Source organism: Triturus cristatus, chromosome 2_1 (genome assembly GCF_964204655.1).
Source record: "Triturus cristatus chromosome 2_1, aTriCri1.1, whole genome shotgun sequence".
Lineage (NCBI taxonomy): Eukaryota > Metazoa > Chordata > Amphibia > Caudata > Salamandridae > Triturus > Triturus cristatus.
This window is the reverse complement of record NC_140581.1, coordinates 461,139,971-461,167,278: the sequence shown is the minus strand read 5'-3', so window position 1 is coordinate 461,167,278 and position 27,308 is coordinate 461,139,971. Positions and strand designations below refer to the sequence as shown.

At 48.0% G+C, this 27,308-nt stretch overlaps 1 protein-coding gene across 2 annotated transcripts in view; it reads left to right on the top strand.

Moving 5' to 3' along the window:
• The first annotated feature begins 961 nt into the window (after nucleotides 1–961).
• The window catches only part of LOC146865474 (uncharacterized), a 65,478-nt gene continuing 39,131 nt past the window's right edge, over nucleotides 962–27,308 (top strand). The window contains exons 1-3 of one of the 2 annotated variants that reach the window (XM_085632278.1): nucleotides 962–1,098; nucleotides 1,396–1,553; nucleotides 20,247–23,380. In XM_085632278.1, the coding sequence (XP_085488404.1) occupies nucleotides 1,413–1,553; nucleotides 20,247–20,708 (603 nt within the window). In that variant the 5' untranslated portion in view covers nucleotides 962–1,098; nucleotides 1,396–1,412 and the 3' untranslated portion in view covers nucleotides 20,709–23,380. Of the gene's footprint in view, nucleotides 1,099–1,395; nucleotides 1,554–20,246; nucleotides 23,381–27,308 lie in introns of those variants that run through there. The other variant, XR_014970317.1, reaches the window with a different exon arrangement.

The following is a 27,308-nucleotide window of genomic DNA, read 5'->3' as shown; positions in this document are numbered from 1 at the left end:
AGCAATATGGACAGGAGGGGGTGGGAGGGGAGGGGATAGAGCAATACTGACATGGGGGTGGGCGGACAAAAAGCAACGGAGAGGTAAAATAAAAAATAGTGCCCCAATCACTGCACGATCAGGGGAAGGACAGCAAGCAAGCAGAAACAACCAGTGCTACTATCTGCATGGCTCTTAGGAGCTCCGAATAGAGCTCCCTCCAGGCTTAGCAAATACACACTAGGCTCTCAAAATCATAATATTCATGAAATATTCTGTAAACACGGATCGCTACTTCCTGCTATACTCTTGTTTGATTAATTCAAAGCCTATTTTAATATTGTTTCTATTAAAAGTTGCCTGCTACAGGTATCTATTGATAATTCCTTTGCAACTTTGAGAGTTAGATGACTTTTTAAACTACATCACTGTGCACCCCACATTTTCTTTTACTTCCACATAACATACATGTACTTCTCTTGTGGGACTGATTTCTAGAGTTCATAGGTGGGAATTTGGATGGTTGTGTGCATTTTTGTACACATTAATTCTGTTTTTTATGTTTCTGGATGAATGTACCAGAAATCAATCAGGTTTCATCATAGGCGTGAGCTGTGAAACTTTGTCACTTCCTTTCTTACCGTCACCTGTAGCTCAGCACTGTATTCAGCCCAAGCTCCCTGGGGGGACCTCTGCCTCCGCTGAAGTAAAACAACATATTCCCGATCTCCTAAGTGCCTATTTTGGGGTTTTTCCCTCTCTGCTTCCTATCAACTAATTACATTTTCCTCCCTACCTGCTCTAATGACGAAGAGTCAGGGTCCCTCCTCAAACGTCCTTGAAGAGAACACCCCCTGGAAGGTTTACAAGGTGACAGAGGCTCTTACCTGTTATTGCAGGTGATTGAAAAAAAGGCTTCAGGAGGAAGCATCCAATTGAAACTCACGGCAAGATGACGCAAGTAGTGAAGATACCTTTGCCCTGCTGTCATTGGCCCGAGGTCCGACTCTTCAATGAGAAATAGCTGTGCTGGGTGTGGCCAAAGGTATAAAGGCTCCTGCACCCTGGCGAGCATCACCTGTTAAAGTTACTCCGTTTTTGAGGACCAAGCACTGTCAGGTATGTAGATGACCCATTACTTTTTATATTTTGTGGCTTGGACTCAAGGTACACGACGAGCTCCTTCACACTGGCGGAAGCTGGCCCGTTTGAGCACGCACATATTCTTGTAACGGTTGACGCTGCATAGTTGACCAGTGAATTAAACATGGAATTCCAGCAATTTTTGAATTAGTTTCTGCATCTGATCTGGTCTGACCTGATCTGCATCTGATCTGTGTGGAAGTATCAACCTCTTTCAGATCTCATTCCTAGGTTCTCCGCTCTAGTAACAAGACCCTTTTCTTTAATTTCCAGTGGTCATCTGTTCCGTCATGCCTACAAAAATGGAGGCTGCATTATATACCATGCTCCAAATGTTTCAGGAGCACTCCGTACAACAAGGCAACAAGTCCGTGATCAGAAAAGGAGAATTGAAGCCGCTCCTGCGCAGTGAGCTACCTGATCTCCTGGCGGTAAGTCTAGTAATCACAGGGCATGGAAGAACAAATCTGGGATCATGGAGAGAGCGAAACACTGAATAGGAACTGATTGGTTTTGGAAGACTCTAAAATGGGGTTTATATACTTAGTATGTATTGTAGCCTTCTTTCGTGATGGTGACAATTATTTACACATAGTGTGAGACACCTATGCACAGAGTGTCAGCACCAGTACGTAATCATCTGCAGGATGATGTGCTAAAGTGCCATTCGTTGGTGGGAGTTTTTGCGATCTTTTTTGATGCTCTGTAAATGGTGTTGCACTGATGCGGTCAGCACTGGACAGCAGACTGTGAAATTTATGCAGGTCATAGACCTAATTATTTTGCCTTAGTTTAGTCTGTTGTGCAAATATATACTACCAATAGAAACTGCAGGTGGTGAACAGGTTGAACTGGTGGCTTCGTACACTGTGCACAGTTGGTCACATGCTCTGGGGCGTGATGAAGGTGTTGCCTTACAGCGATTGCATGCAGGCTTTGTCAGCAATGAATGAGCTCTGCTCCTGAATTTCTTGTGTAATCATTGAGGCGCAGAGACCCCGAGACCTTATTCATACCTGATCCAACCCACAGGTGTCAAGGTGATGCAAATATCACCCTCTTCTCTACATGAAACTTTGCTAGTCGCTTATATAATTTTCAAGAGTATACAAATAAAATGTGCTGTGCAAGCATCAGAGAAGTCCAACCAAGAGTCTAGGAAAGTGATGTGGCACCGCAAAGAGTTTTTGGGCAATATTTGACTGTCAAAAATAATGCAGTGTAGCCTCTGTGAAATTGGTGCACTGTATTGTTGAAAGGACAAGGTATGAAAAAATATCTATTATATTTGCACACACACACACACACATGTGTATATATATATATATTTATATGTATATATATATATATATATATGTGTGTGTATATTATCTACTGGCGGTCGCCAGTAGATAGTTATAGTTACAACCTAGTTTCCATAGGAAATCTCAAAATTCTATTTTGAATAGCCGGTTGACGAATCCTCGCGAAATTTTCAAAACTAATGGGGCGCTCCGTTCAGCTCCTACCCTGAAAGTTTCGGGGTGATTCGTCAAGCGGGGGCCGAGAAAAAGGGGGGGTCCCAAAACACGTTTTCCCCATGCATTTTTCCATAGCACCTTTAGTCGCAGCTACAGCCCGAACGGCTAAACAGAATTACGTGAAATTTGGCAGAGAGGTAGCCATAAGGTCAAGGAAGTGCCTTTTGCAGATCTGGTGTAAATCTGTTCAGTATTTCCTGAGACAATAGCATTTAAAAGCATATATATATGTGGGCGGAGCCTAACCACACATCTCATCCTGAGATCTGATTGGCTGTCAGCACTTCATCCAAGAAGTGTTGGCAGCCATCTTGGGGCCAATATACATGATAGCACCTCATTAAAAAGCATTGCAGTTAATAGAAGGTTTTAAGACTTTAGTTACATTATAAATCATTTGTTGATGGTACCATACTCATTTTAGGAATTGTGGTATGTTCTAAGGTGATTTCACCATGTGAAAAAGCCTTCTGCTGGGATATCATGATTGAGAGAAAAATATTTTCTCATGCTTTTACCACAGAGGTTTGGAAGGTGATCTATAAGCTAAACTGAGAGCTTATTTTCTGTAAATTCACATTATCTTTCTCAGTCATGTGAGAATGAAGTCTGACATTCTCAGTAAAACATGTACATCCAACAAGGGCAGAGACTGTCAGTTGATTCCTTTGTGTTCTACTGCAGCTTCCCAGAGTGTTCCAAAGAACTACTAGAGCGCTAACAGTCCTACTTATGATAAACGTATGGCACACCTGAAGCCATCTTGCTTGGATTAAAGTGGTAACTCTTAAAACATTTAATTTAAAAAGGAACAAAATGAGGGGGTTCATTTTTCCATAAAAAGTATGATTAGTGCTGCAGAAAGAAAAATTAGGGCACATTTTGAGTGACTTCTCAAATCCTCTTCTATTTCATTAAAAAATTCTGACATGCAGACTGAAACATGCACTTTCAATACCAGCAGCAGTTTTCCCTGGTGAGCAGTAGCTTTACTACAGTGACCTAATGAGCAAAAAGAGTGCTAACATTCTGAATTTATGGCAAATGTGTGACACATCTGAATGCCTTCTTGATGGAATCAAAGTAAAAAACTGAAAGCATTTCCTACTGAGGAGACTGCAGTACATGAGGAAATTAGGAAACTTCATACCAAATAAATCTCCCAAGATGGCCACCGGAGACAGAAGAGCCCAAATGTAGCCCAAAATCACCCAGATGTAGCCCAAATATAGCCCAATGACAGAAGTGTGCAAAACACTTATTATTTTGTGTTTTTGCAGTGTTATATAGTGCAGACTTGTCAGGTATTGGAGTGCTTTACATGAGCATTGGTTACATCACACAAGAACAAATTCATTTTGGTTGTAGACATGGGGAGACTAAGTGATTTGACCAGAATCACAGAATGTCGAGCTGAAGCAGAAACTTCAACCTGGTTCCCCAGTTGCAAAGTCTGCAGTTCTGGAAGTAACACCACATCCTCTCCCCTAAGTGCAACATTTAATCAAGTGGTCAACTGGATAAAAAAACATAAAGATAACAAATAATTTAAAAGTGCTTTGTCGCTATTTGAAAACTCAGAAAATATGTCCTTATTTCAGTCTTTTAGAGCACTAACCATAATTTTGATGCCAATAAGACCCTCTCATATATGTAATTTCTAAAGGAAATGCTCTAGGTATTACAGTTTTGATTACATCAAGATGATGTCAGGCGTTCCACACTTTTGTAATAAATATAGAATGTTGGCAATCTAGTTGTTCATTAGGATACTGTTGAGAGGCAGAGGCCAGGGGCACAGACTCTGAAAATTGAAGGCAGGTAGGAGAGTGCAGAGGCAACCATTTGACCACACTAGGCAGGCAGGAAGGGCAGTGGCAGCACAACAGACTATGGAGGGCAGTGGAAAGGGGGGCAGGGGCAACAAACCAACAATACAGGACTGGCAAGAGAGGCTGTGGCAATATAATAGACCATTGTGGGCAGAAGGAAGAGGCAGTGGTCATACAACCATACATTCCAACAGACCCGTTTCAGCCTGGAAACGTCCAATGTTTTTAAGCTCAAATGGGCTTTACTTGATCTGTCTCCTGTCTACAATCTCCTCTTTTTCAATGTAACTCAAAGGGGAAAATCAATACCCCAGTTTTTTTTCAAAATCTCCCTCTTACCAAGTTCAAAATGTTCGCAAGTATAGTACATTGGATCATGGAAGGAAATGGGGTAGGGACATGGACTTGGATAACAGAGGACAGGAGGGACATGGAGAGGTGCACCAGACCATGCACATGGACAACAGAGAACAGAGGGGCAAGAGGCAATGGTAGCTAGCTGACCATAATGGACAGACAGGAGAGAAAGCTGCAGCATAACAGACCATAAAGGGCAGGAGGGACGGATCAGGGGCATTACAATGGAACAGACAAGCCAGGAGAGAGGGAGTAGGGGTCTGCACATGTAAACAGAGGGCTGGGGGCAAGGGGGCAGGGCAGGAGCAGCAAGATAGCCATGGAGGTCAGGCAGGATGGGCACTAGAAGCAAGACACACCATGAAGAGCAACAGTGAGACTGTGATGGCATACACACAGACCATGGAGGGATGGTGGGAGGGGGTCAGGGGCAGCTAACTGACCACACAGGGAAGGTGGGAGGGGCCATGGCAGCACAGAAGACCATGCATGGCAAGTGGGAGGGTTAGTGGCAGCACAATGGCTATGATGGGCAAGAAGGAGGGTGCAGGGGCATGCACAAAGGACGATGGAGGATAGAAGGGAGGGTCAGGACCTGTGCACAGACAAGAAAGTTCAGGGGAAGGGGCCTCACAACAGACCACACGGGGCAGGCAGGAGGAGCAGTTGCAGCACAACAGACCAGGAAGGGCAGAAGGGTGTGGCAGTACAATGGACCATGTAGGACAGGAGGAAGATGATAGGGGCATGGCATGTGGACAGGCAGGGTGGAGGTGGCAGGGACAGGTTACAGTCATCTGACAATGCTAGGCAGGTGGGAGGGGAGTGGCAGCTCAACAGAACACTCAGAGTAGATAGGAGTGGCAGGTCCATGGAACATGGTGGGCAAAAAGGATGGAGCAGGGGCATGCACAAAGACATCGGAGGGCAGGGGGAAGGAGAATAGGGGCAGCAAGCTAAGCACAGAGTTTAAGCAGGAGGTCAATGATGGGGCATAGAATTGGCCAATGGAGGGCAGGAGGAGTGGACTGGTACATCATACTAAATTGAGGGCAGTGGCAGCACATCAGACCATGCATGGCAGGAGGGAGGAGGCTAGTCCATGGATTCACACAACAGAGGATAGGGAGGAGGGGGATGGGGCAGCAAGCTAACTGTTCAGAGAAGGCGGGTATTAGGAACTTTATTGTTTTTAAAACATTGTGTCTGTGCGAACTACTTAAAATATGAACAAGTATGCAGCATAATCTCACTTTTATTCAGGAAGAAGAGAAGACGTTTGTGACTGTGACTCTGGGCTCACTTGGCAGAAACACCCCCTGACCCTCCACCCCCTATCGCAAAATGTAATGCCCGTGAAAAGGGTAGGTGAACACAGTGTTATATAGAACATAGTCCTGAGAGCACGATTGAAAATGAAAACTAGATATAGTGTATGGTATAAACTATGCACCAAAAAGTGTGATATAAGATGAACCGGGCGTGAAATATAATATGCAATACATTGTGCGCAATGACAGATTCATTGGAGAGCGCGAGATAGCACAGGCACTAGCGCGTGCTATGCGATATGCGCCTTGGAGTGTAATATGCACAGGGCAGTGTTGTGTAACCTAACTAGTCTCTAAAGTTGTAATATAAAATATGTGCTGGGGAGTGTAACGTTGCATATGCACTGTGACAAAGATATGGATCCCAGATTGTAATATGTATGGCATAGCACTGTGCGTTATAACATAGGCATCGAGGAAGGCACGTTAGATGGGGCAATATAACCCGTGCGAAGACAAGTGTGGCATGACATATTCACGGGGTGGTGTTACGGTGCACATGGGCTAGAGAGTGTCATAGCATATGCACTAGCTAGTGGAATACAACACAGAGGTGTGTGGCACTCGGCAGGCAATGGTGGGTGTAACACAGCATTGGGCTCTGTCAGGAGCGCGCTGTGACTCTCAAGTGATGTTCGTCCCCTTTCCAGAGAGTAAAATAAAAAGTATTACACATCCGGCAGTGGATGTGTGTTTTATTAACTGTGAGGGGGGTTTCTTGCATAGTTTTGGTCGAATTTTTGTCGAATCCCCTTTGAATGGCTTGGTGTGCATGTGTATTAAATGTGCCCGTCAATAGCTACCCATGTTTGTATAAATAAACGACAAGGGTGTATACAGGGATTAGGCACGGTAGGGCATCAGACATGTCAGAGCTTCACTAGTGGTGTAAATACATTCCACGTGGATTCATTGTATGCATAGTCGCCTTTTAATGAATATCACGCAAATCGTCATGGTGAGAGGTACGTACGGTTTGTCCAGCATGTCCTAGGTGTGTCTATAAATATATGTTTTTTAAAAATAATAAAAAACAGTGGCCGGCCCTGGGGATTGGGGTCAAAAAAATATAATTAGGAGACAGGCCCTGGGGGCCAATAAATTAGAATAAGAAGGGGAACCACACAGCCCCCCTTCTTAAAAAATAAAAATAAATAAAAGACTGGCATCTTGCCGGAGGCCATGCCCCCTCCGTGCAGCACTCTGCAAACGCGCCCCCAACAGTCATCTCCAGTATGCGCCAGGGAGCTGCGCTGCAGACAGGTGTTCTGAGGCCAAGCCCCTTTTTACACCTCTCTGCAACGCAGCTCTGTGGCGTTTACTGGAGGTACCTAGTGGTCTAGTTTGACCCTAGGGACCCTTAGGATTCAAGGGGACTTAATCTCTCAACTTAGAACAGCCACAGGGCGTGTTTACACAGTGGTGAAGGGAGGGGACGGGGCCTGAGGTGACGTGTGCAAACACGCACTATGGCACGTTTTAAATTGGGGATATAATTTCCCTTCAATACTGAGGGCCCCTGGGGGCTAACTAGCCCACCAAGTGCTTCCAGTAAGCACCACTGAGCTGCATTGCAGAGAGGTGGTCCAGGCCGTGCCACTTTTTACACCTCTCTGCAACGCAGCTCTGTGGCACTTACTGGAGGTACCTAGTGGGCTAGTTGGACCCTAGGGACCCTCAGGATTCAAATGAACTTAATCTCCCAACTAAAAACGGACACAGGGCGTGTTTACACAGTGGTGAAGGGAGGGGACGGGGTCTGAGTTAACATGTGCAAAAACGCCCTGTGGCCTGTTTTAAGAGGTAGTTTTAATCCCCATGCCCTATTATATACTAGGGGCTTACAGAGGAGGTCATGCTAATAACAGGGGGACCCCAACGCATAATGTTCCCTAGTGTATGTAGGTGTTTTCAGTGTATTCTAAGTGTCTTTTAACATAGCACTGGCTCTAGGACTGGTTAGTCAGACTCAGTTACCACCAGTATCCGTCTGAAAAAGTTGAGGGTACAGGATGATTTTGCAACAAGGCTTCTTTCTGCTCTTCTTTTTGTTCTTTCTGCACGTTATCCTTCTTCCTGCACTTTTCTTCGTCTTGGAGGACTTCTATTGCTTCTTTCTGCACTTCTTTTGTTTCTTTCTGTGCATTTTTTCTTCTTTCTTCACATGTCCTATCTCTGTAGGCATAGTTAGAAATTAGCATTTAAAAAACCTTTGAAATTCACAGAAAAAACCATAGGTTTCAGGCACGTTATAGTTAGGAATTAGCATTTCGAAAACCTCAGAAATTCACTGAAAAAACCATAGGTTTCAGGGGTGTTATAGTTAGCTGGACTTTTCACTTGTACAAAACCATTGAAATTCCCCCGTTATAGTTAGTTCAGCTAACTATAACTCGCGCGCCCGCAATGCACTGCTGATGACGTCACATATTACATCACTCATGACATGGTCAGTGACATCACTCATGACATCTCAAATGACATCACTGATGACATCACTGATGACATCATCCTTGTGATAGAGTGGCAGACCTCCTCTCACCCTAATATAACCTTTGATACACACATTCTGTTGGAAATACCCCACTCCCACACCGGAAAGGGTTGGTGGTAACAGGGTCTCTCCAGACATACACAGTGGTAGCTTGGCTCGAGTGGTCAGGAATCAGGCACCGTGCTAAGCATACGTCATACCCATACAATAACCATGCGTGCATCCGTTCCAAAAACGACTCTACACCGTAAAAATTATGAAAATATCTCTGTTTATCTTCTTTTTCTCTTAGTTGCTGATTAAATAAATAATAACACAATCACCATATACAAGGCTTTTTCTGTGGAAGGGTACGTCAAATATATACTGTCTTAATGATTCAATAAATAGGGGAGATCATAAATAATTAAGGCATAAATATAAGTGCATTACATACAGGCAATTAAATATTATGAGGCAATAAATACTGCAAGCCAATAAATATTGTGCGACAATAAATACTGTGGAACAATAAATACAGTGAAGGAATAAATAGGTTAAATACAATAAATACAGTGCTCTCAATAAATAATTAAAAGCTGACAGTGACACTTATAGAATCAGATCACATTTAGATTTCTATGGGCTGATTTGGCCCAGTCACAGCTTGTGGTTAGATGGATGGCTTGAGGGTGTCTACTCCCTGGCTTGGACAAGGCTGAGGCCTAAACTGAGGTAGATCAAGGGGGGAATACTAGAGACCTGGCTCTCTCACTCTACACAACCCCTCTGAATTAGTCTCAGCTCACCCCTGGCACAATCAAGCTGGTTCCAGCACCTCTCTAGCCCCTAGGGTAGTCTCTCAGGATTCCACAGGGCCTTAGGCGCCCTCTATTCCACTTACTGCCCTTTTTCTGAAGCTCCGACGCCGCTGGAGTCGTGTCGACTCCGTGAGGCGGTTCCGGTTCGATGTCGGCGGCCTCGGCGCAATGTCAGTTCTTGACGACGCCGGTAGGCGGTTCCGGTTCGATGTCGGCGGCCTCGGCTCGATCTCGACCTCCGGTTCGATGACGTTGGGCAGTCTTGGCTCGATGTCGACTTCGGGCGGCTCCGGTCCGATGGCGACCTCAGGTTCGATGACGTCGGCCGGCCTTGGCTCGATGTCGACTTCCGGCAGCTCCGGAGTGCGATCCCCACTCCCGACCTCCGGTGCTCCTCTCCTCAGGTTCCGGCGACTCCGGAGTGCGACCTCACTCCCGACCTCCGGTGCTCCTCTCCTCAGGTTCCGGCGACTCCGGAGTGCGATCTCCACTCCCGACCTCCGGCACGCTTCACCTCGGTCTCCGGCGACTCCGGAGGGCGGACTTCACTCCCCCGTCGACGCCGCTCACTCGACCTCGGGTGACTTCCTCCTCGACCTCTGGTACTCTCTACGACCTCCGTCGGCGCCCTCTCTCGACCTCTGGCGGCTCCGGGTACGACATCTGCTTTTCCAGTCAGCGCCGCTTCTCCACCTCGGGCTCCGGGTCTCTAGGCTTCTCGACGTCGGACTCCAGGAAAACCAATAATCAGGTCAGGACTTTGCTGTTCTTTGCTTCTAAGGCCTGTTCCTGCTGTCCAGGTCCTTAAGATGGTTTTTCTTGCTTCTTCCCACACAGGGCTCCAGGCTGGGCTCAGTCAGTAGGGACTAGTATCAAGGGTGGGTTTATGGACCCCACTCCAGGCACAAGTTTCCACCCCTGCTGCCTCACTCCTTCCTCCTTCAGGTTTCTGCTGCTCTCCCTTCACCAGTCAGGTGCCAACTGCCAGCTCCAACTGCCAACTCTCTGTCTTAGCTTCCCAACATTCTAAACCGCCTCCAACTGTCACAGGGCTCCAGAATGTTGCAGAAGGTTCTAGTAGGTTCCAGTGGGTGCTGATGATGTCACAGGTGGCCACCCTTTTGTGCTCCAGGCCCTCAGACAGAAGTTCCAGGGGTAGATAAAATGGCTCCCTGAATCTGCATCAATACTAAAAAGTCTGGTGGTTCCCAAAAAGGAAAAAATACTAACAGGGCTTGAGGCAAAAGTGGGAGAAAATAAATAATGGAGAGGAGGGACCACCCAAAGGGCTGACAGGTCTAACACGCGTCCCCCCCAGCTGAAAGTGGGGAGAGCTACCCAACCCCTTGGGAGTTCTCATCACTAAGGCGGAAATACCTTGAGAGACCGTCTGCATTGGCGTGGTCCACTCCAGGCCGATGTTCCACCTGAAAGTCCATTCCCTGTAGGGAAATAGACCACCTCAACAACTTGGGATTCTCCCCCTTCATTTGCATCAGCCAACGAAGGGGTCTGTGGTCGGTCTGAACCAGGAAGTGCGAGCCAAACAGGTATGGCCGCAACTTCTTCAGAGCCCATACCACTGCAAAGGCTTCACGCTCTATTGCACTCCACTTCTGTTCCCTGGGAAGTAGTCTCCGGGATAGGAAGACCACGGGTTGATCCAGACCCTCTTCATTGAGTTGCGATAACACTGCCCCAATGCCATGTTCTGATGCATCTGTCTGGACAATGAACTCTTTGGAAAAGTCTGGGGCCCTTAAGACCGGGGCCTCGCACATGGCTTGCTTCAGCTTCACAAAGGCCTGCTGACAAGCCTCCGTCCAGACTACCCGTCGAGGTTGTTTCTTGGACGTGAGCTCCGTGAGGGGGGCTACGATGGTACAGTATCCCTTCACGAAGCGGCGGTAGTATACCGTGAGGCCCAGAAAAGCTCGGACCTCAGTCTGTGTCTTGGGGGGTTCCCAGGCCATGATGGCCTCGATCTTCGCCTGGAGGGGTTGCACCGCTCCCCTACCCACCAAGTGTCCAAGGTACACTACCGACCCCTGCCCGATCTGGCACTTGCTGGCCTTGATCGTCAATCCAGCTTTTCTCAGGGCCTGGAGAACAGCTTGCAGGTGATGCAAGTGATCCTCCCAGCTGTTACTGAAGACGGCTATGTCATCCAGATAAGCAGCAGAGAAACTCTCCATTCCGGTGAGGATCTGGTTTCCCAGGCGCTGAAACGTGGCAGGTGCGTTCTTGAGCCCAAAGGGCATCACACAGAACTGGTAGTGGCCATTGGGCGTGGAGAAGGCTGACCTTTCCCTTGCTCCATCAGTCAAAGAGATCTGCCAGTACCCAGAAGTAAGGTCAAAGGTACTTAGATATTGGGCAGCTCCCAGCCGGTCAATCAATTCATCCGCCCTAGGGATCGGATGAGCATCAGTTTTGGTCACTGAATTCAGTCCCCGGTAGTCCACACAGAACCTCAGTTCCGGTTGGGCACCCGGTGGTGCAGCTTTTGGTACTAGTACCACCGGACTGGACCAGGGGCTGCTAGAAGGTTCGATCACTCCTAGCTCCAGCATCTTAGTGACTTCACTGTGAATGCTGGCCTTCACCTTGTCTGACATCCGGTAGATCTTGGACTTCACAGGTGGGCTGTCTCCTGTGTCCACGTCATGGACGCACAGGTGAGTCCTACCCGGGACAAGGGAGAACAACGAAGAGTACTGCCCCAGGACCTGACGGCAGTCCTCCTGCTGTTCAGGAGTTAGAGATGGGGAGAGAATCACTCCCTCCACCGACCCATCCTTCTCTTGAGACGCAAACAAATCTGGGAGAGGCTCGCTTTCCGCGTCCTCTGCTCCGTCAGTCACCATCATCAAGATGACTTCGGGCCTCTCGTGGTGGGGTTTGAGGCGGTTGGCGTGCAGCACCCGTAGGGGCTGACGAGGGGTCTTCAGGTCCACCAAGTAGGTAGCCTTACCCTTCTTCTCCAACACCTCAAAGGGTCCTGACCAGCGATCCTGGAGGGCACTAAGCTCTCCTGGTTCGATCACCCACACCTTCTGGCCAGGCTCCAACTCCACCGGGTGAGCGTTGTGGTCATACCACGCCTTCATCACTGCTTGGCTGGCCTCCAAGTTGTCAGAAGCTTGCTTCCACAACTTAGCCATTTGGCTCCGGAAGGCCAGCATGTAGCTCACCACGTCCTGGGGAAGCTTTCTGGGAGTTCTTTCCCATCCATCTCTCACCAGGTTGAGAGGTCCACGTACAGGGTGCCCATACAGAAGCTCGAAGGGGCTGAAGCCCACTCCCTTCTGTGGCACTTCCCTGTAAGAAAAGAGTAGACGGGGTAGGAGGATGTCCCATTTCCTCCGCAGGCTTTCAGGCAGACTTCTGATCATGCCTTTCAAGGTTTTGTTAAACCTCTCCACCAGACCATTGGTCTGGGGGTGGTAAGGAGTGGTGAACCGGTATGTCACTCCACACTCCTTCCACATCGCCCGCATGTACGCTGACATGAAGTTGGTCCCCCTGTCGGACACAACTTCCTTGGGAAAACCCACTCGGGTAAAGATTCCCATCAGGGCCCTAGCCACAACAGGTGCTGTTATGGTCCTCGGAGGTATTGCCTCAGGGTACCGTGTGGCATGATCCACCAGAACCAGGATAAACCTGTGACCAGCTGTAGTAGGTGGATCTAACGGACCCACAATGTCGATGCCCACTGTCGTACTTTAATCTCTGTTTCCGCGTAGGGGACAGGGCCCTACCCCTGTCTATCCTGGTATTGGCGAACCGCAAATGATTAATGCGGTATGTACGAGTGCTTTATATATCGTTCTAGCTATGAATGCACTGTGTACACGTTATTCTGCTTCACTACGCGGGTTCCATTTTGAGAGCGGTGGCCATCTTGTCATTGCCCTCACATAGGCTATAATGGAGCAAATACGGGCCTTGCAGTACATGTGCTTTCCCGTGACTTCTCTGTGACCTGGGCAGCTGGCTCTGCTGCCCCAGGTCAAACTGGTCTCACGAGCTCCCCTTCCTCCGTCCACCTGTGATTAGCATCAGGGTTTGACCCATCATAAAACCCTTTCATTCTACATGAGCCTCCGGCTAATCTCTTTCACACCTGACTGTTCCTGCTTTATGACCTGTTTCCCAAAACAGGAGCTGCCCGTGTTTTATTGTGGCCTATTGATATCAAATGTGGGATCTGAACCTTACTGTGTAAATCATTGTGGGCTGGCCGAACTGGAATGTGGGATGGTCATCATGACTCTGCCTTTTCTTTGTAATGTACACTTGTATATTGCCGTATCATAAAACCTAGGAATGTATGCTTGAGGCAGGGAAAAGTGTATTTAAGATGAAGTCCGTTTCTATGATTTTCAGCAGTCTCCTGAGAACATACACGCTGTTGTACTTCTAGGATACCTGTAATTGGTCTGCAGCCAATAAACGATCTTTGACTTCACCCAGAAGACTCTGTGTTTCTGTAGGTCTGGAACAGGGTGAACCCAGAAGTCATAGGGTGTGTGCCCCTGCACCGCTGGGACTAAAATACCCAGTACTTCAGTTTGGCGCCCAACTCGGGACGATTTCAGCGGTACCAGTCCAAGCCAGAGGTTCGTGAGGAGCTTCGTGTGGAAATTCCGGAGGAAGGCCGCCACTTCATCGACCCCTGCATGTCGACGTGGTCCGAAAGTCTTTTCTGCGAGGTTCTCCGCGTCCCGACGGCTACGAAGGACTGCTGCCCTGATTAATCGACCTGTTTTGGACCCTTGACGAGTTTTGAGAGAGCAAAACAATCGAGAGAGTCTTCTGGTGACGCCATCGATCAGCAATATTCAGTTAAGTATAAGTGGAGCGTCTCCCATTTGTTTTGGTATCCCTCAGGATCGTTTGATTTGGTAATTTGGAGTTTGCAAACGCCAAAGCCAGAGGACTCGTGTATTCACGAGACTATCGTAATCGATAATCCTTTGACGTTTGGATCTAGACTAGTGAGCAAAGATGCCTGGTTCTAGAATATTTGGTAGAATATTTTGTTTGGGTTGTGGAAAAGATTTCCAGCTGGAGGAATCATGCCCGGTCCCTCCGGTTGGAACTCCAACTTATGAGCTCTATGTAAAGCATGGCGTAGGCCCCATTGCATATAACGAGGATCGACTACACCAGGAAAGACGGTGTTTTAAAATGGCCCCAAAATGGTAGTTTCGATACCGATATTTTAGATAATTTAGAAATTAAATTGTTCAAAAAGAAAGCCCGGTCGGCGATGTTTGACTCTTTCCGCTTATGGCGAAAGGAAGCCAAACAGAAGGAAATTAAGCTAGCGAAAAAGAATAAAAGGGAGAGAGGTATGACAGTAATGCAAGCAGCTGTACAATTTAAAGATAATGAGGAGGAGCAGATGAATGAGCAATTGCACAGGCAGCGTAAGTTAGGGATCGACAAGTGTTACCCAGCCTTACCACACTCTAAGCAGAATGAGTTAGAAGAAAAGGAGAAAGATCCCCTGATGTCACATTTGTTGAGTTCACCACCCCCGTATGCTCAAAATGTCACGGCACCTCCCCAGCTTGTGAATATGCCACCTCCAGTTAATATACTGCAAGCCTTGCCGCTACCGCCAGCTGCTGCGCAGCTGGCTCTTGTCCATATAGCGCAGCCCTCTCAAGGACCGCCAGTTTTGTTCCCGACGTCCCCGCGCTTCCTGCGACTTTGCCTAATTCAGCAGCTGCCTCCCCTGACACTCTTCCTTCCACCACTCCAGTACCTGTTTCTGCATCCTCTTTTCTTCCCTCTGTTTTTCCCCCTGTTCTCGCTTCAGCTTCTCCTTCAGCGCGACAGCGCTTAGCTAATGTAGTTACTACATTAATGTCGCCTCTCTTTGAGTCATCCGGTGCGACTCCTGGTTTACGGCGTAAGCAACTGCGTAGTCAATTGCCTAACCCTGATGAGAAAAAGGTAATAGATAGCATGGCGCGTAGATGGATTGTTTTCCCTTCACTGTATGATGTGGAATCAGTTGTCAACGTTTTCCATCAGTGGGATGCCCCAAAACAGAGATATGTGTTTGAGAAAATGTGCGAAATTCTCTGTGAAGAATTGGAGGATAGTGGTAAAGACCCGAGCCCGCAGGAGTTGTGTAGAGTGAGGTTTGACTTTGGAACTGGTATAATTGTGGATCGCGAGGTAGAGAAAGCAGTTGCGGTTGTATTATCCTTCAGGAATGATGATTGTCAACAGTCGTTGTTTGAACCTGATGTCTCTGTGGGAAAGAGGGTAAAAGCACGCCAATATCCGATGCGTGAGGTTCCCCCAGTTTGGAGACCCGCTGATGCAAATGCTAATCCACCTGTCGTAGCACATTTCCAGCGTATTTGGGTACATGTTCCATGGAAAAGATCTGAGGTGTTAGCACTCAAGCAGTCATTGCCTGATCCCCGTAAAAACCCTACTGGTTATTATAAGGAGTTGTCACAGACTGCAGAATCTTGTGTAATGAATCTGGCTGATGTAGATATGCTGTTTGGGAATGTGGTTCCACAGCCTTTGTGGGGATCCATACGTAATACGGATCATGCTGCAGAACTAGGAGACACATGGGCTAACATCATCGCTGCTGATGCTAGACAAACTGGTGGTGCGAAACCTGAGCCTTTAGTAGCAGAACTGCCTGGTAGAATCATCACGTATATGAAGACAATAATGCCCGCGATGCGCGTAAATTGGGACACGTTATCTGCATGCAAGCGCAGAAGAAAGATGAGACAGTGTCAGACTTCTTTACTAGGTTTGAAGAAACGTTTGTTGACCACAGTGGGCAAGATATGAGTACTGAGGGTGGCCAACGGTTATTTGTGGATAAGTTTGTGCAGAATCTACTTCCTGACCTGTGTAAAAAGTTAAAAGATTCAGAAAGTTCTTGGGCTGTTTCCTCTTCAGCGCAAATACTGGCTACTGCACAGTATTATGAAAACAGAGATAAAGATGAAAAGGATAGAACAGAAAAGAAAACGAAGGAACTAAAGACGAAGGTCCTTTTGCAGCAGGCCTATCCGCCACGTGGAGGTCAGAATAATTATAGGCAACCCCAAGGTGTCTATCACCAACCCCAACAATTTCAGAACAGTCAGCAAATGAATGGGTATTATCAACCACGTGTCCCTGTAGGTCCCAACCAATGTTCATACTGCAAAGAGGAAGGTCATTTTAAATATAGTTGCCCTAAATTAATGCAGCGGAACGGTAATGCGTATGGCGCAAGAGGTAGGGGTGGTCAGCAAGCTCCTAGAGGCAGAGGGCGTGGAAATGCTCCCCAGAATGCGCGTCCTCTGCCGCCTCAAAATACCATCAATAGTTTTGACCAGCAAGCTAACGCGACTAGTAATACGGCTCAGTATTATAATAATGATTATTATGCAGAGGACGGCGATGCAGAAAGTAATGATTACTAGGATAGTCGTAGACAGAGAGAGGGAGTTGTTTCAGTGCCAGTGGATCAGAGTGGACCGTATGTTAAGGTAACTACCGCAAATGTAAGGGAGCCCTTTCTGCTAGACACTGGTGCTGCAAAGAGTTCAATCATGCATTCAAACCTCCCTGGCGCACCTTTGTCTGGCGATATAAATGTTTCAGTAGGTTTTTCTGGCGCCCCGGTTAGGAACCCGATTTCTAGTCCCATGTCACTTTCTATTGGGCCTTGCGAGCTGAAAGCACCCCTAATTCTGACGACAGGTTGTGGTGAGAATTTGCTAGGATTAGATTTGTTGAAAAGATTACACGCTACACTGTATTGTTCTCCTTCAGGAGTACAACTTACATTAGGCAAGAAAGTGATTTCCCCAATGTACTTGTCTAAAAATACAATGCCACCTGAATTGTCATCCCTTCCGGATGCCCTTTGGGCTACTGGTCCCAATGATGTGGGCCTCTTGGAGATACCGCCATATGTGGTGACTTTAAAGGCTAATGTCAGACTGCCACGTATTCCCCAGTACAAGATCTCTAATGAAGGCCAGAAAGCATTGTTAGACATTGTCAGCGACTTGATTAATAAGGGCGTGATTGAAGAGACAAGAGGCAACGTTTGCAATAGTCCGATTTTACCTGTCTTAAAACGAACTGACCCCTCACAGCCACCTGTTTACAGATTTGTGATTGATCTTAGAGAGGTTAATAAGATTGTTGTGCCACAGTTTCCGGTTGTCCCTGATATAACTGCCTTGTTAACGATGATTCCAGCCTCTGCTGCATGGTTTTCAGTGATCGATTTAAAGAATGCTTTCTTTAGCATCCCAATTGCAAAGGAGAGCAGAGATATTTTTGGCTTTAGTCTGGGAGGCCGAAGCTTCCGCTTCAAACGCGCTCCCCAGGGCTATTGTGAGAGTCCATCCATATACAGTCAAGCTTTGAAAGCGCAGCTTGATGCACTTGTTTTACCTAGTTGCGCTATTCTGATTCAATACGTGGATGATTTACTAATCGCCGCGGATACTGAAAACATCTGTAAAGAAGCCACATTGTCATTGTTGCGCCATTTATCTGCTTTCCATCACAAAGTTTCTCTCTCTAAGCTGCAATATTGTCGACAAGAAGTGACCTACTTAGGTCATCTCTTATCGAAGGAGGGAAGGAAACTGACCCCAGAAAGAATTCAAGCCATTGCACAGTTGAGTGTGCCAAGAACACAGAGAGAAATACGTGCTTTCTTGGGCATTACCTCATACTGTAGGCATTGGATTCCTAATTTTTCCCTGTTGGCAAAACCTTTGTTAGCCTTAACATGCAAAGACACACCGGATCCTATCCCATGGTCTGAAGAGTGCCAGAAAAGTTTTGTGGAATTGCGCAATGCATTGTGCTCAGCTCCTGTGTTGGGTACTCCTGACTACAGCAAACCTTTTACGTTGTATGTTCACGAGAAAGATGGATGTGCGTTGTCAGTGTTAACACAGCCCTTTGGCGACAGACCGCGCCCATGCGCATATTTTTCATCCACCTTGGACCCTGTAGCGAGGGCATTTCCAAGCTGTCTGAGAGCGACAGCTGCTGCAGCGATGTCTATCCGACAATCTGCTGGTTTGGTAATGGACAACACATTGATTGTTATGGTTCCGCATGCTGTAGACACATTATTAAATAGGACCAAGACACAACACTTGACTAGTGCGCGATTATCAGGCTATGAGCTTACACTGTTAGCAAATCACATACACATAAAGAGATGCAGTACGCTGAATCCAGCTAAGTTATTGCCAATTCCAACAGACTCAGATGAGATTGAGCAACATGACTGTCTGTTCAGAACAGAAGAAGAGACAAAAGGGAGAGTAGATCTAAAAGATACTCCCCTGACTGAGTGTGATGGCACTTTATGGGTGGATGGTTCGTGTTTCAAGCTCCCTAATGGTGACACGACTGCTGCATATGCTATCACGACTTTACACACGGTCGTGGAAACTGCACGAGTGCCACATAATTCGGCCCAAGCAGCAGAATTAATCGCCCTCACGAGAGCATGCGTGTTGTCTGAAGGAATGAGAGTGAATATTTACACAGATAGCCAGTACGCCTTTGGCGTGGCTCATAATTTTGGGCGACTGTGGAAAGAGCGTGGGTTTCTTACGTCGCATGGAGCTAAAATTCAGAATGGCAAGTTGGTGAATGATCTTCTTGAGTCACTGACCCTACCGTTGCAAGTTGCGATCATGAAATGCAGTGCGCACAGGAAAATCACAGATGATGTTGGACGTGGGAATGCGTTTGCTGATGAGACCGCGAAAGAAACAGCACAGAATGTGAAGACTAGAATGTATGTTGCAGGCCCCGCAAGATGGGTTGATGATGTTGGAATATGTGAGAACACAATAGAGAGTGTGAAGTCGCTTCAAGCTGAAGCCACAGAGAAAGAGCTAAGCAAGTGGAGAGAAAGTATGGGTAAGTTGGATGAGAATGGTTGTTGGATTGATCTGACAGAACATAGGCGATGGTTGTTACCTGACGCATATGTGCTCCCAGTGGTTACTATGGCACATGGAATGGCACATATCAGTACGAAAGGAATTTGTAAGTTGTTGGCTCCAGTATGGCAGAATGCTGGAATTCCCAAGTGTGCAGAGAATGTGGTCAAGAATTGCATGGTATGCCTGAAATACAACCCTGGTAGGGGAACCCCAACTCCAGCTGGTCACTTTGCACCCCCATCATGTCCATTCGAAGTCTTGCAGCTGGACTTTATTCACATGGAAAGATGCAACAACCTGAAATATGTACTGGTGGTTGTTTGTGCTTTCTCAAAATGGATAGAGGCTTATCCTCTGAAAGATAACACTGCCCTATCCACAGCCAAAGCCCTTGTGAAAGAATTTTTCCCCAGGTTTGGAATGCCAAGAATGGTATGGTGTGATAATGGAAGTGAGTTCGTGGGTAAAGTGATGAAGAATGTATGTGAAGGTTTAGGCATAAAACAAAAGTTCCACGCTGCAAATCACCCCCAATCAGCTGGACTAGTAGAGCGCTACAATGGAGCCTTAAAGCTCAAGCTGGCCAAAATTCAGGCGAGCACCGGTCTTAAATGGCCTGACGCTCTGCCTTTAGCACTCCTGTCCACCAGAATGACCATACACTCACGAGTGGGACTTAGTCCTTACGAAGTGGTCTTTGGCCGCCCGGCCAACGTATGGGGTGTACCGAGGCCTACGAAATTTAGTGAGATTGAGCATCCAGTACTACTCGATTACCTGTATGATTTGACTGTTAAACTGCGTGTTTTGCACCAACAGGTACATGATACTCTTCCCCAAGCTTCTGAACCTCCTGGGCACCCTATCAACCCTGGCTCGTGGGTCCTGGTCAGAAATTTCCAGCGCAAGAGCAACGACGAGCCTCGCTGGATCGGCCCTCACCTTGTGCTTTTGTCGACGAGATCAGCGGTGCGAGTAAAAGGAAAGAAGCACTGGATCCATGGTACCCACTGCAAAGTAGTCCCCTTGCCTTTACCATATGACCAGTGGGTCCAGAAGGGTATCACCGACTCTGAGACAGACATTGTACCTCGTTTTGTACCATTCAGTGACGCACGCATAAGAGACACAGTTTTAGACCAAGAGAGTGACAATATTCTGCGAGAAGCTGTGCCACCATCAAATCGACTGGACACTACTGAGTCTGAACTTTTGTTCCAAGACCAAACAGCACCTGGCCGTCTCCGCTATCATTTGAGACCAAGGCTCATGGACAAATAAAGATTTCTTTACTATTCCCTTTTTGACATTTTTGGCTCTCCCCTCTGAAGGACTTTCTTGATTTTTGTTTTTCGAACCACCATCCGGGTTCAGCCGCAGGGTCGCGGTGCCAAGACTTTGGGGTACAGGCCGAAGACGTTAGGTCAACGGTTCTGGTTGGTCTAGGGCGTTTCCCTGGACTGACAGACGTACTCCTTAGAAGAAGAAACTCATCCGCCGCGAGCGGCCCGTTTAGAGGATGGAGTTTTTTAAGATGGAGAGACCCGTTGAGGACATAAACTCTAAAGCAAGGATATGTAGAATTGTAAAAAGTAAATGTTTTGTATTTCTGTGCCTATTTACGCTGTGTAGTATAATAATGTTCATCGTAGGATTTGTGTTTTTCTCCTCTCAAAAGACCATTGCGCCCACTGTACAGCCTATACCTCTTTCTACTGCCTCCTCTCACTCTTTTCACCCTCTGCCTGAGCACGAACAGACCAGACGATCCGAATTTGTAAATAACTCGTTTATCCAGCTTCTGCACCAGCACCAACTAGTAATGAATACGACCAATTGCTGGGTGTGTGGGTTAATGCCACATACCATTAACAAGGGTATTCCCTATCTAGTGTTGCCGTACAGTTACAATGGATCGTCATGGGCATTCCAGACCATGTTTCTCTATGCTCTAGATACGTACTCCCCTCGCCAACCGCGTTCCATCAGACCTATCACCAATAATAAGGCTTTGATGAAAGGAGTTGCCGATATGAGTAGAGATATTGATGCATACTCATCCATTCCCAAAGATGAATTGAGACCTTATGTAGGATGGAACGCGACGGGGTATAGTATTAGTCTGGGTGAAAAACAGCGAAAAATCTCATCTCCAATCTGGGTCGTACCCCACATAGGTCGGTTCTGCTTACAGGGTAATGGTCAGAATCCTAGAGCTCAACTGGGAAGAAGTGACTGTACTGAAACGTACACTTTCCCGTCACAGTTCTCCCCTGCGTTTTTGGCTGCCAAGGGCACATATTTCATCTGCAATGACCGAGCATATACATGGTTGCCCCCTGATTTCTCGGGCACATGTTATATTGCGAACTTGCTACCGCCTACATTTACTGCTGCCTCTGATTATCACAAGACCAGAGTTGTGAGAGGTGTGATTAGTAAGGAGGATACTGCCGGTCAAGAAGCGGGAGACTTCTTTTTGGGCTTCCTGCCGTTTTGGGGACCTATGGTGAATAGTAGGAACCTGAGACAACTGACACGTGTGGTTGAATCCACTGTAAATGTAACGGCTGGTGCCCTCGGTAATCTGACCGCTGAGCTCCAAGCAGATCGTCTTATGACTTTGCAGAACCGCATGGTTCTAGACGTTATTCTTGCAGACCGCGGTGGGGTATGTAAGGTTATCCAATCTAGTTGCTGCATTTTCATACCAGATAACGCTCTAACAGTCTATCAAGCCATCTCCAAACTCCATAAAATATCTGAATCCATACACGTGGATAAGGGAGACTGGTCACTGGTGGGGTGGTTCTGGGAATTGATATCTGCCTGGGGTTGGAAAGTTCTGATGGTCATTGGAATGATCTTAGCCATTCTTTTCCTGTTCTGTCTGTGTATACAGTGTGCTCCTGCGATATGTGGCCTCTGTGCTGCCTTATGTGTAAGGAAACCTGTATCGAGGGATGAGCTAAGTAATAGGATGATGCTACAGCAACATCTCCATGACTTTGTGAACATTGACCTGGACTCGGATTAAGATGAATATAGTGATTGCCTATGTAAGGGCAAAAGGAGGGTCTGTCGTACTTTAATCTCTGTTTCCGCGTAGGGGACAGGGCCCTACCCCTGTCTATCCTGGTATTGGCGAACCGCAAATGATTAATGCGGTATGTACGAGTGCTTTATATATCGTTCTAGCTATGAATGCACTGTGTACACGTTATTCTGCTTCACTACGCGGGTTCCATTTTGAGAGCGGTGGCCATCTTGTCATTGCCCTCACATAGGCTATAATGGAGCAAATACGGGCCTTGCAGTACATGTGCTTTCCCGTGACTTCTCTGTGACCTGGGCAGCTGGCTCTGCTGCCCCAGGTCAAACTGGTCTCACGAGCTCCCCTTCCTCCGTCCACCTGTGATTAGCATCAGGGTTTGACCCATCATAAAACCCTTTCATTCTACATGAGCCTCCGGCTAATCTCTTTCACACCTGACTGTTCCTGCTTTATGACCTGTTTCCCAAAACAGGAGCTGCCCGTGTTTTATTGTGGCCTATTGATATCAAATGTGGGATCCGAACCTTACTGTGTAAATCATTGTGGGCTGGCCGAACTGGAATGTGGGATGGTCATCATGACTCTGCCTTTTCTTTGTAATGTACACTTGTATATTGCCGTATAATAAAACCTAGGAATGTATGCTTGAGGCAGGGAAAAGTGTATTTAAGATGAAGTCCGTTTCTATGATTTTCAGCAGTCTCCTGAGAACATACACGCTGTTGTACTTCTAGGATACCTGTAATTGGTCTGCAGCCAATAAACGATCTTTGACTTCACCCAGAAGACTCTGTGTTTCTGTAGGTCTGGAACAGGGTGAACCCAGAAGTCATAGGGTGTGTGCCCCTGCACCGCTGGGACTAAAATACCCAGTACTTCACCACCCTTTCAAAGGGGGTGCTAACGACAGGAAGTGGTTCCAGGGGAGCTTTCAGCTTCACCCCTGTTTTCCCACTGGCTTGGCAAGACACACATGTCCGGCAGTAGGTATCGGACGACACTTTCATTTGAGGCCAATAAAAGTGTGGGACAAGACGGGCGAAGGTCTTGTCTTGCCCCAGGTGTCCTGCCAAGGGGATCTCGTGAGCCAACTCCAGAATGAAGGCTCGATAACGTTGAGGGACTATCAAGGCTCGTGACGATCCATGTAGGGGTGCCTTGGGTTCACTGTAGAGGAGGCCATCCTCCCAGTAAACACTGTAGTTCCCTTCAACGTTCCCTGCTGCCTGGGCTTGGGCCTGACGCCTTAGCCCCTCAAGGGTAGGGCACTCCATCTGGCCCTGGCAGAATTCCTCCCTGGACGGGCCTCCCTCCACGTGCCACTCGGCCGGGATGGGTAGGTCCTCCAGTTTGGTAACGTCCCCCACCGCAGACTCCTGGTCCACCACCTCCGGTGGCCTATCCGTCCTACGGGGTGTTGACGCCGAGGCAGGCTCCTCCTGTCCTCGGTTCTTCCCTTGACTGGCAGCTGGCTGGGCCTTTGTTCCAGGCTCCAGCCGAAACGAACTCCCTCTCCGGGTAGTCGCGGACCTTGTGCTCACACAGGCCCAGTCAGGTGTACCCAGCATCTCAGTATGAGTCCGGTATTCCACCTCCTTCCAAGCATTGTGCTCCATGTCATTCCCCAGTAGACAATCGACTGGCACGGCAGGGCTTACGGCAACTCGAAGTGAACCTGCAACCCCCCCCCATTCAAAGGGAACCTCGGCCACTGGATAGTGGCCTGTTCTGCCGTCAGCCATCGCGGCTGGGTGGAGTACATCGGGAATTACCTGCTCTGGAGACACCAGTTGACTACGTACCATAGTCATACTGGCTCCTGTGTCTCTCAGAGCCTCCCCTCTTTGGCCGTTGATGGTGACCCACTGCCCATACTTTACGGTATTTGCGGGCACCTGGATCTTAGGAACCATCTCCCGTTCTCCCAGGGACACTAAAGTGACACCCGCCCACTCCCTTCCCTTAGTTAAGGGCATCTCCTCCCCGAGCACTGCACTAGCTACTCCGGGGGTCTTTCCTCCAATGGGAGGGGGTGGTCGTTTCAGGCACTTCGGATCTCCCTTATAGTGTCCAACGCCACCGCACTCGTAGCAATGGACAACCCTTGGCTGCTGACTCTGGCCAGGATTAGGGTTTCTGGGTGGGTTAGCCCTAGGGGTGAATCCTGTTCCCTTTCCTTGGAAATTATTTTGGGGGCCTTTGGAGAACTCCTTTTTCTTTTCCCCTCCCTCTTTCTTCTGAGGGGCGCCCTGTCCGGCCTTTTGAGTATCCCCTCCAGTCCCCATTGTGGACACCCGGGTACTAGCCCAAATGTCCGCCTCCTCAGCAAGCTTCCGGGGACTGGTCAGCTTGCTATCCACCAGGTGTTGACGCAGTTCAGGGAAACATTTCTCGAGCAGGTGTTCCTTCAGTACTAGATCAAACAACCCCTCGTAGTTCCTCACTTCACTGCCCTGAATCCAACCCTCTAGTGCCTTCTTTGCATAGTCCAGGAAGTCCACCCAATTCTGTGTGCCCAGTTTGTGACTACCCCTGAACTTCTGTCTGTACTTTTCGGGTGTTAGTCCAAACTTTCTTATGAGCGCCAGTTTCATGGTGGGGTAGTGGGTCTGCTCATCCTCCTCGAGGGCCAATAATGCATCCCTACCAGCTGGAGGCATGTACTTGTACAATCCCCCTCCCTAGTACTTCTCTGGAACCCCATGGGCCCTTAACGAGACCTCATAGGCCGCTAGCCACTTGGCGATATCGTCACCCACCCCATAGCTAGCTACTATGTCCTTTGGCAGGTAGGGTTTGGGTTCCCTGGTGTACTCTCGTTCTTCGCTGCCACCGTTAGGTACAGGGTGTGCCCCGATTCTCAGGATCTGAAGATCTATCTCTTTCAGCCTTATCTCATGAGCCATCCTCTGTTCCTCCTTCTCTTTCTCCAGCCTTGCTAAGTCCCATGTGAGCTGTCTTTTCTCCCTCCGGTCTGTTAACTCCACTTCAGACAAGCCACCGCTAGAGGCACTGCTGCCCTTCCTGGAAAGTGTCCTGGGCCCCGCTGACAGGTTCCCCACCTCAGGTTGGTACAAACCAGCTCCCTCACTGTCGGGCTCTCTATCCCTGTCCTCTTCCTCAGCCTTGCTTTCCCGTCGTGCCTCCCCCCAAGCCCTTAAGCTGGTTTGGAGTGCACCCTTCTTTGCTCCTGGGGGGACAATACACCCCCTCCCGCTGACAAAACTCCCTGAGTTGGGCCACAGTGTACGTTTCTAAATTTTCCAGTACAAACTCCATCTTGCCCACCCAGGTCAGAGGACAGTTTTTTTTTTTTGCAGTAACTATGCAGGGGGGTACCTTATATAATACCTCCTCCCACCACCAGAGTAAATTGGGAAAAACAAAAACTCACAATTAGGAAGGCCGCTTTGAGAACTCCCGGTGTAGGCCTATGGACTACCCACAGTTATTGTTGAGTATACGTAGGCACAGCTCTATCCCACCACTGAACACCAATTATGTTGGAAATACCCCACTCCCACACCGGAAAGGGTTGGTGGTAACGGGGTCTCTCCAGACATACACAGTGGTAGCTTGGCTCGAGTGGTCAGGAATCAGGCACCGTGCTAAGCATACGTCATACCCATACAATAACCATGCGTGCATCCGTTCCAAAAACGACTCTACACCGTAAAAATTATGAAAATATCTGTTTATCTTCTTTTTCTCTTAGTTGCTGATTAAATAAATAATAACACAATCACCATATACAAGGCTTTTTCTGTGGAAGGGTACATCAAATATATACTGTCTTAATGATTCAATAAATAGGGGAGATCATAAATAATTAAGGCATAAATATAAGTGCATTACATACAGGCAGTTAAATATTATGAGGCAATAAATACTGCAAGCCAATAAATATTGTGCGACAATAAATACTGTGGAACAATAAATACAGTAAAGCAATAAATAGGTTAAATACAATAAATACAGTGCTCTCAATAAATAATTAAAAGCTGACAGTGACACTTATAGAATCAGATCACATTTAGATTTCTATGGGCTGATTTGGCCCAGTCACAGCTTGTGGTTAGATGGATGGCTTGAGGGTGTCTACTCCCTGGCTTGGACAAGGCTGAGGCCTAAACTGAGGTAGATCAAGGGGGGAATACTAGAGACCTGGCTCTCTCACTCTACACAACCCCTCTGAATTAGTCTCAGCTCACCCCTGGCACAATCAAGCTGGTTCCAGCACCTCTCTAGTCCCTAGGGTAGTCTCTCAGGATTCCACAGGGCCTTAGGCGCCCTCTATTCCACTTACTGCCCTTTTTCTGAAGCTCCGACGCCGCTGGAGTCGTGTCGACGCCGTGAGGCGGTTCCGGTTCGATGTCGGCGGCCTCGGCGCAATGTCAGTTCTTGACGACGCCGGTAGGCGGCTCCGGTTCGATGTCGGCGGCCTCGGCTCGATCTCGACCTCCGGTTCGATGACGTCGGGCAGTCTTGGCTCGATGTCGACTTCGGGCGGCTCCGGTCCGATGGCGACCTCAGGTTCGATGACGTCGGCCGGCGGCTCCGGAGTGCGATCCCCACTCCCGACCTCCGGTGCTCCTCTCCTCAGGTTCCGGCGACTCCGGAGTGCGACCTCACTCCCGACCTCCGGTGCTCCTCTCCTCAGGTTCCGGCGACTCCGGAGTGCGATCTCCACTCCCGACCTCCGGCACGCTTCACCTCGGTCTCCGGCGACTCCGGAGGGCGGACTTCACTCCCCCGTCGACGCCGCTCACTCGACCTCGGGTGACTTCCTCCTCGACCTCTGGTACTCTCTACGACCTCCGTCGGCG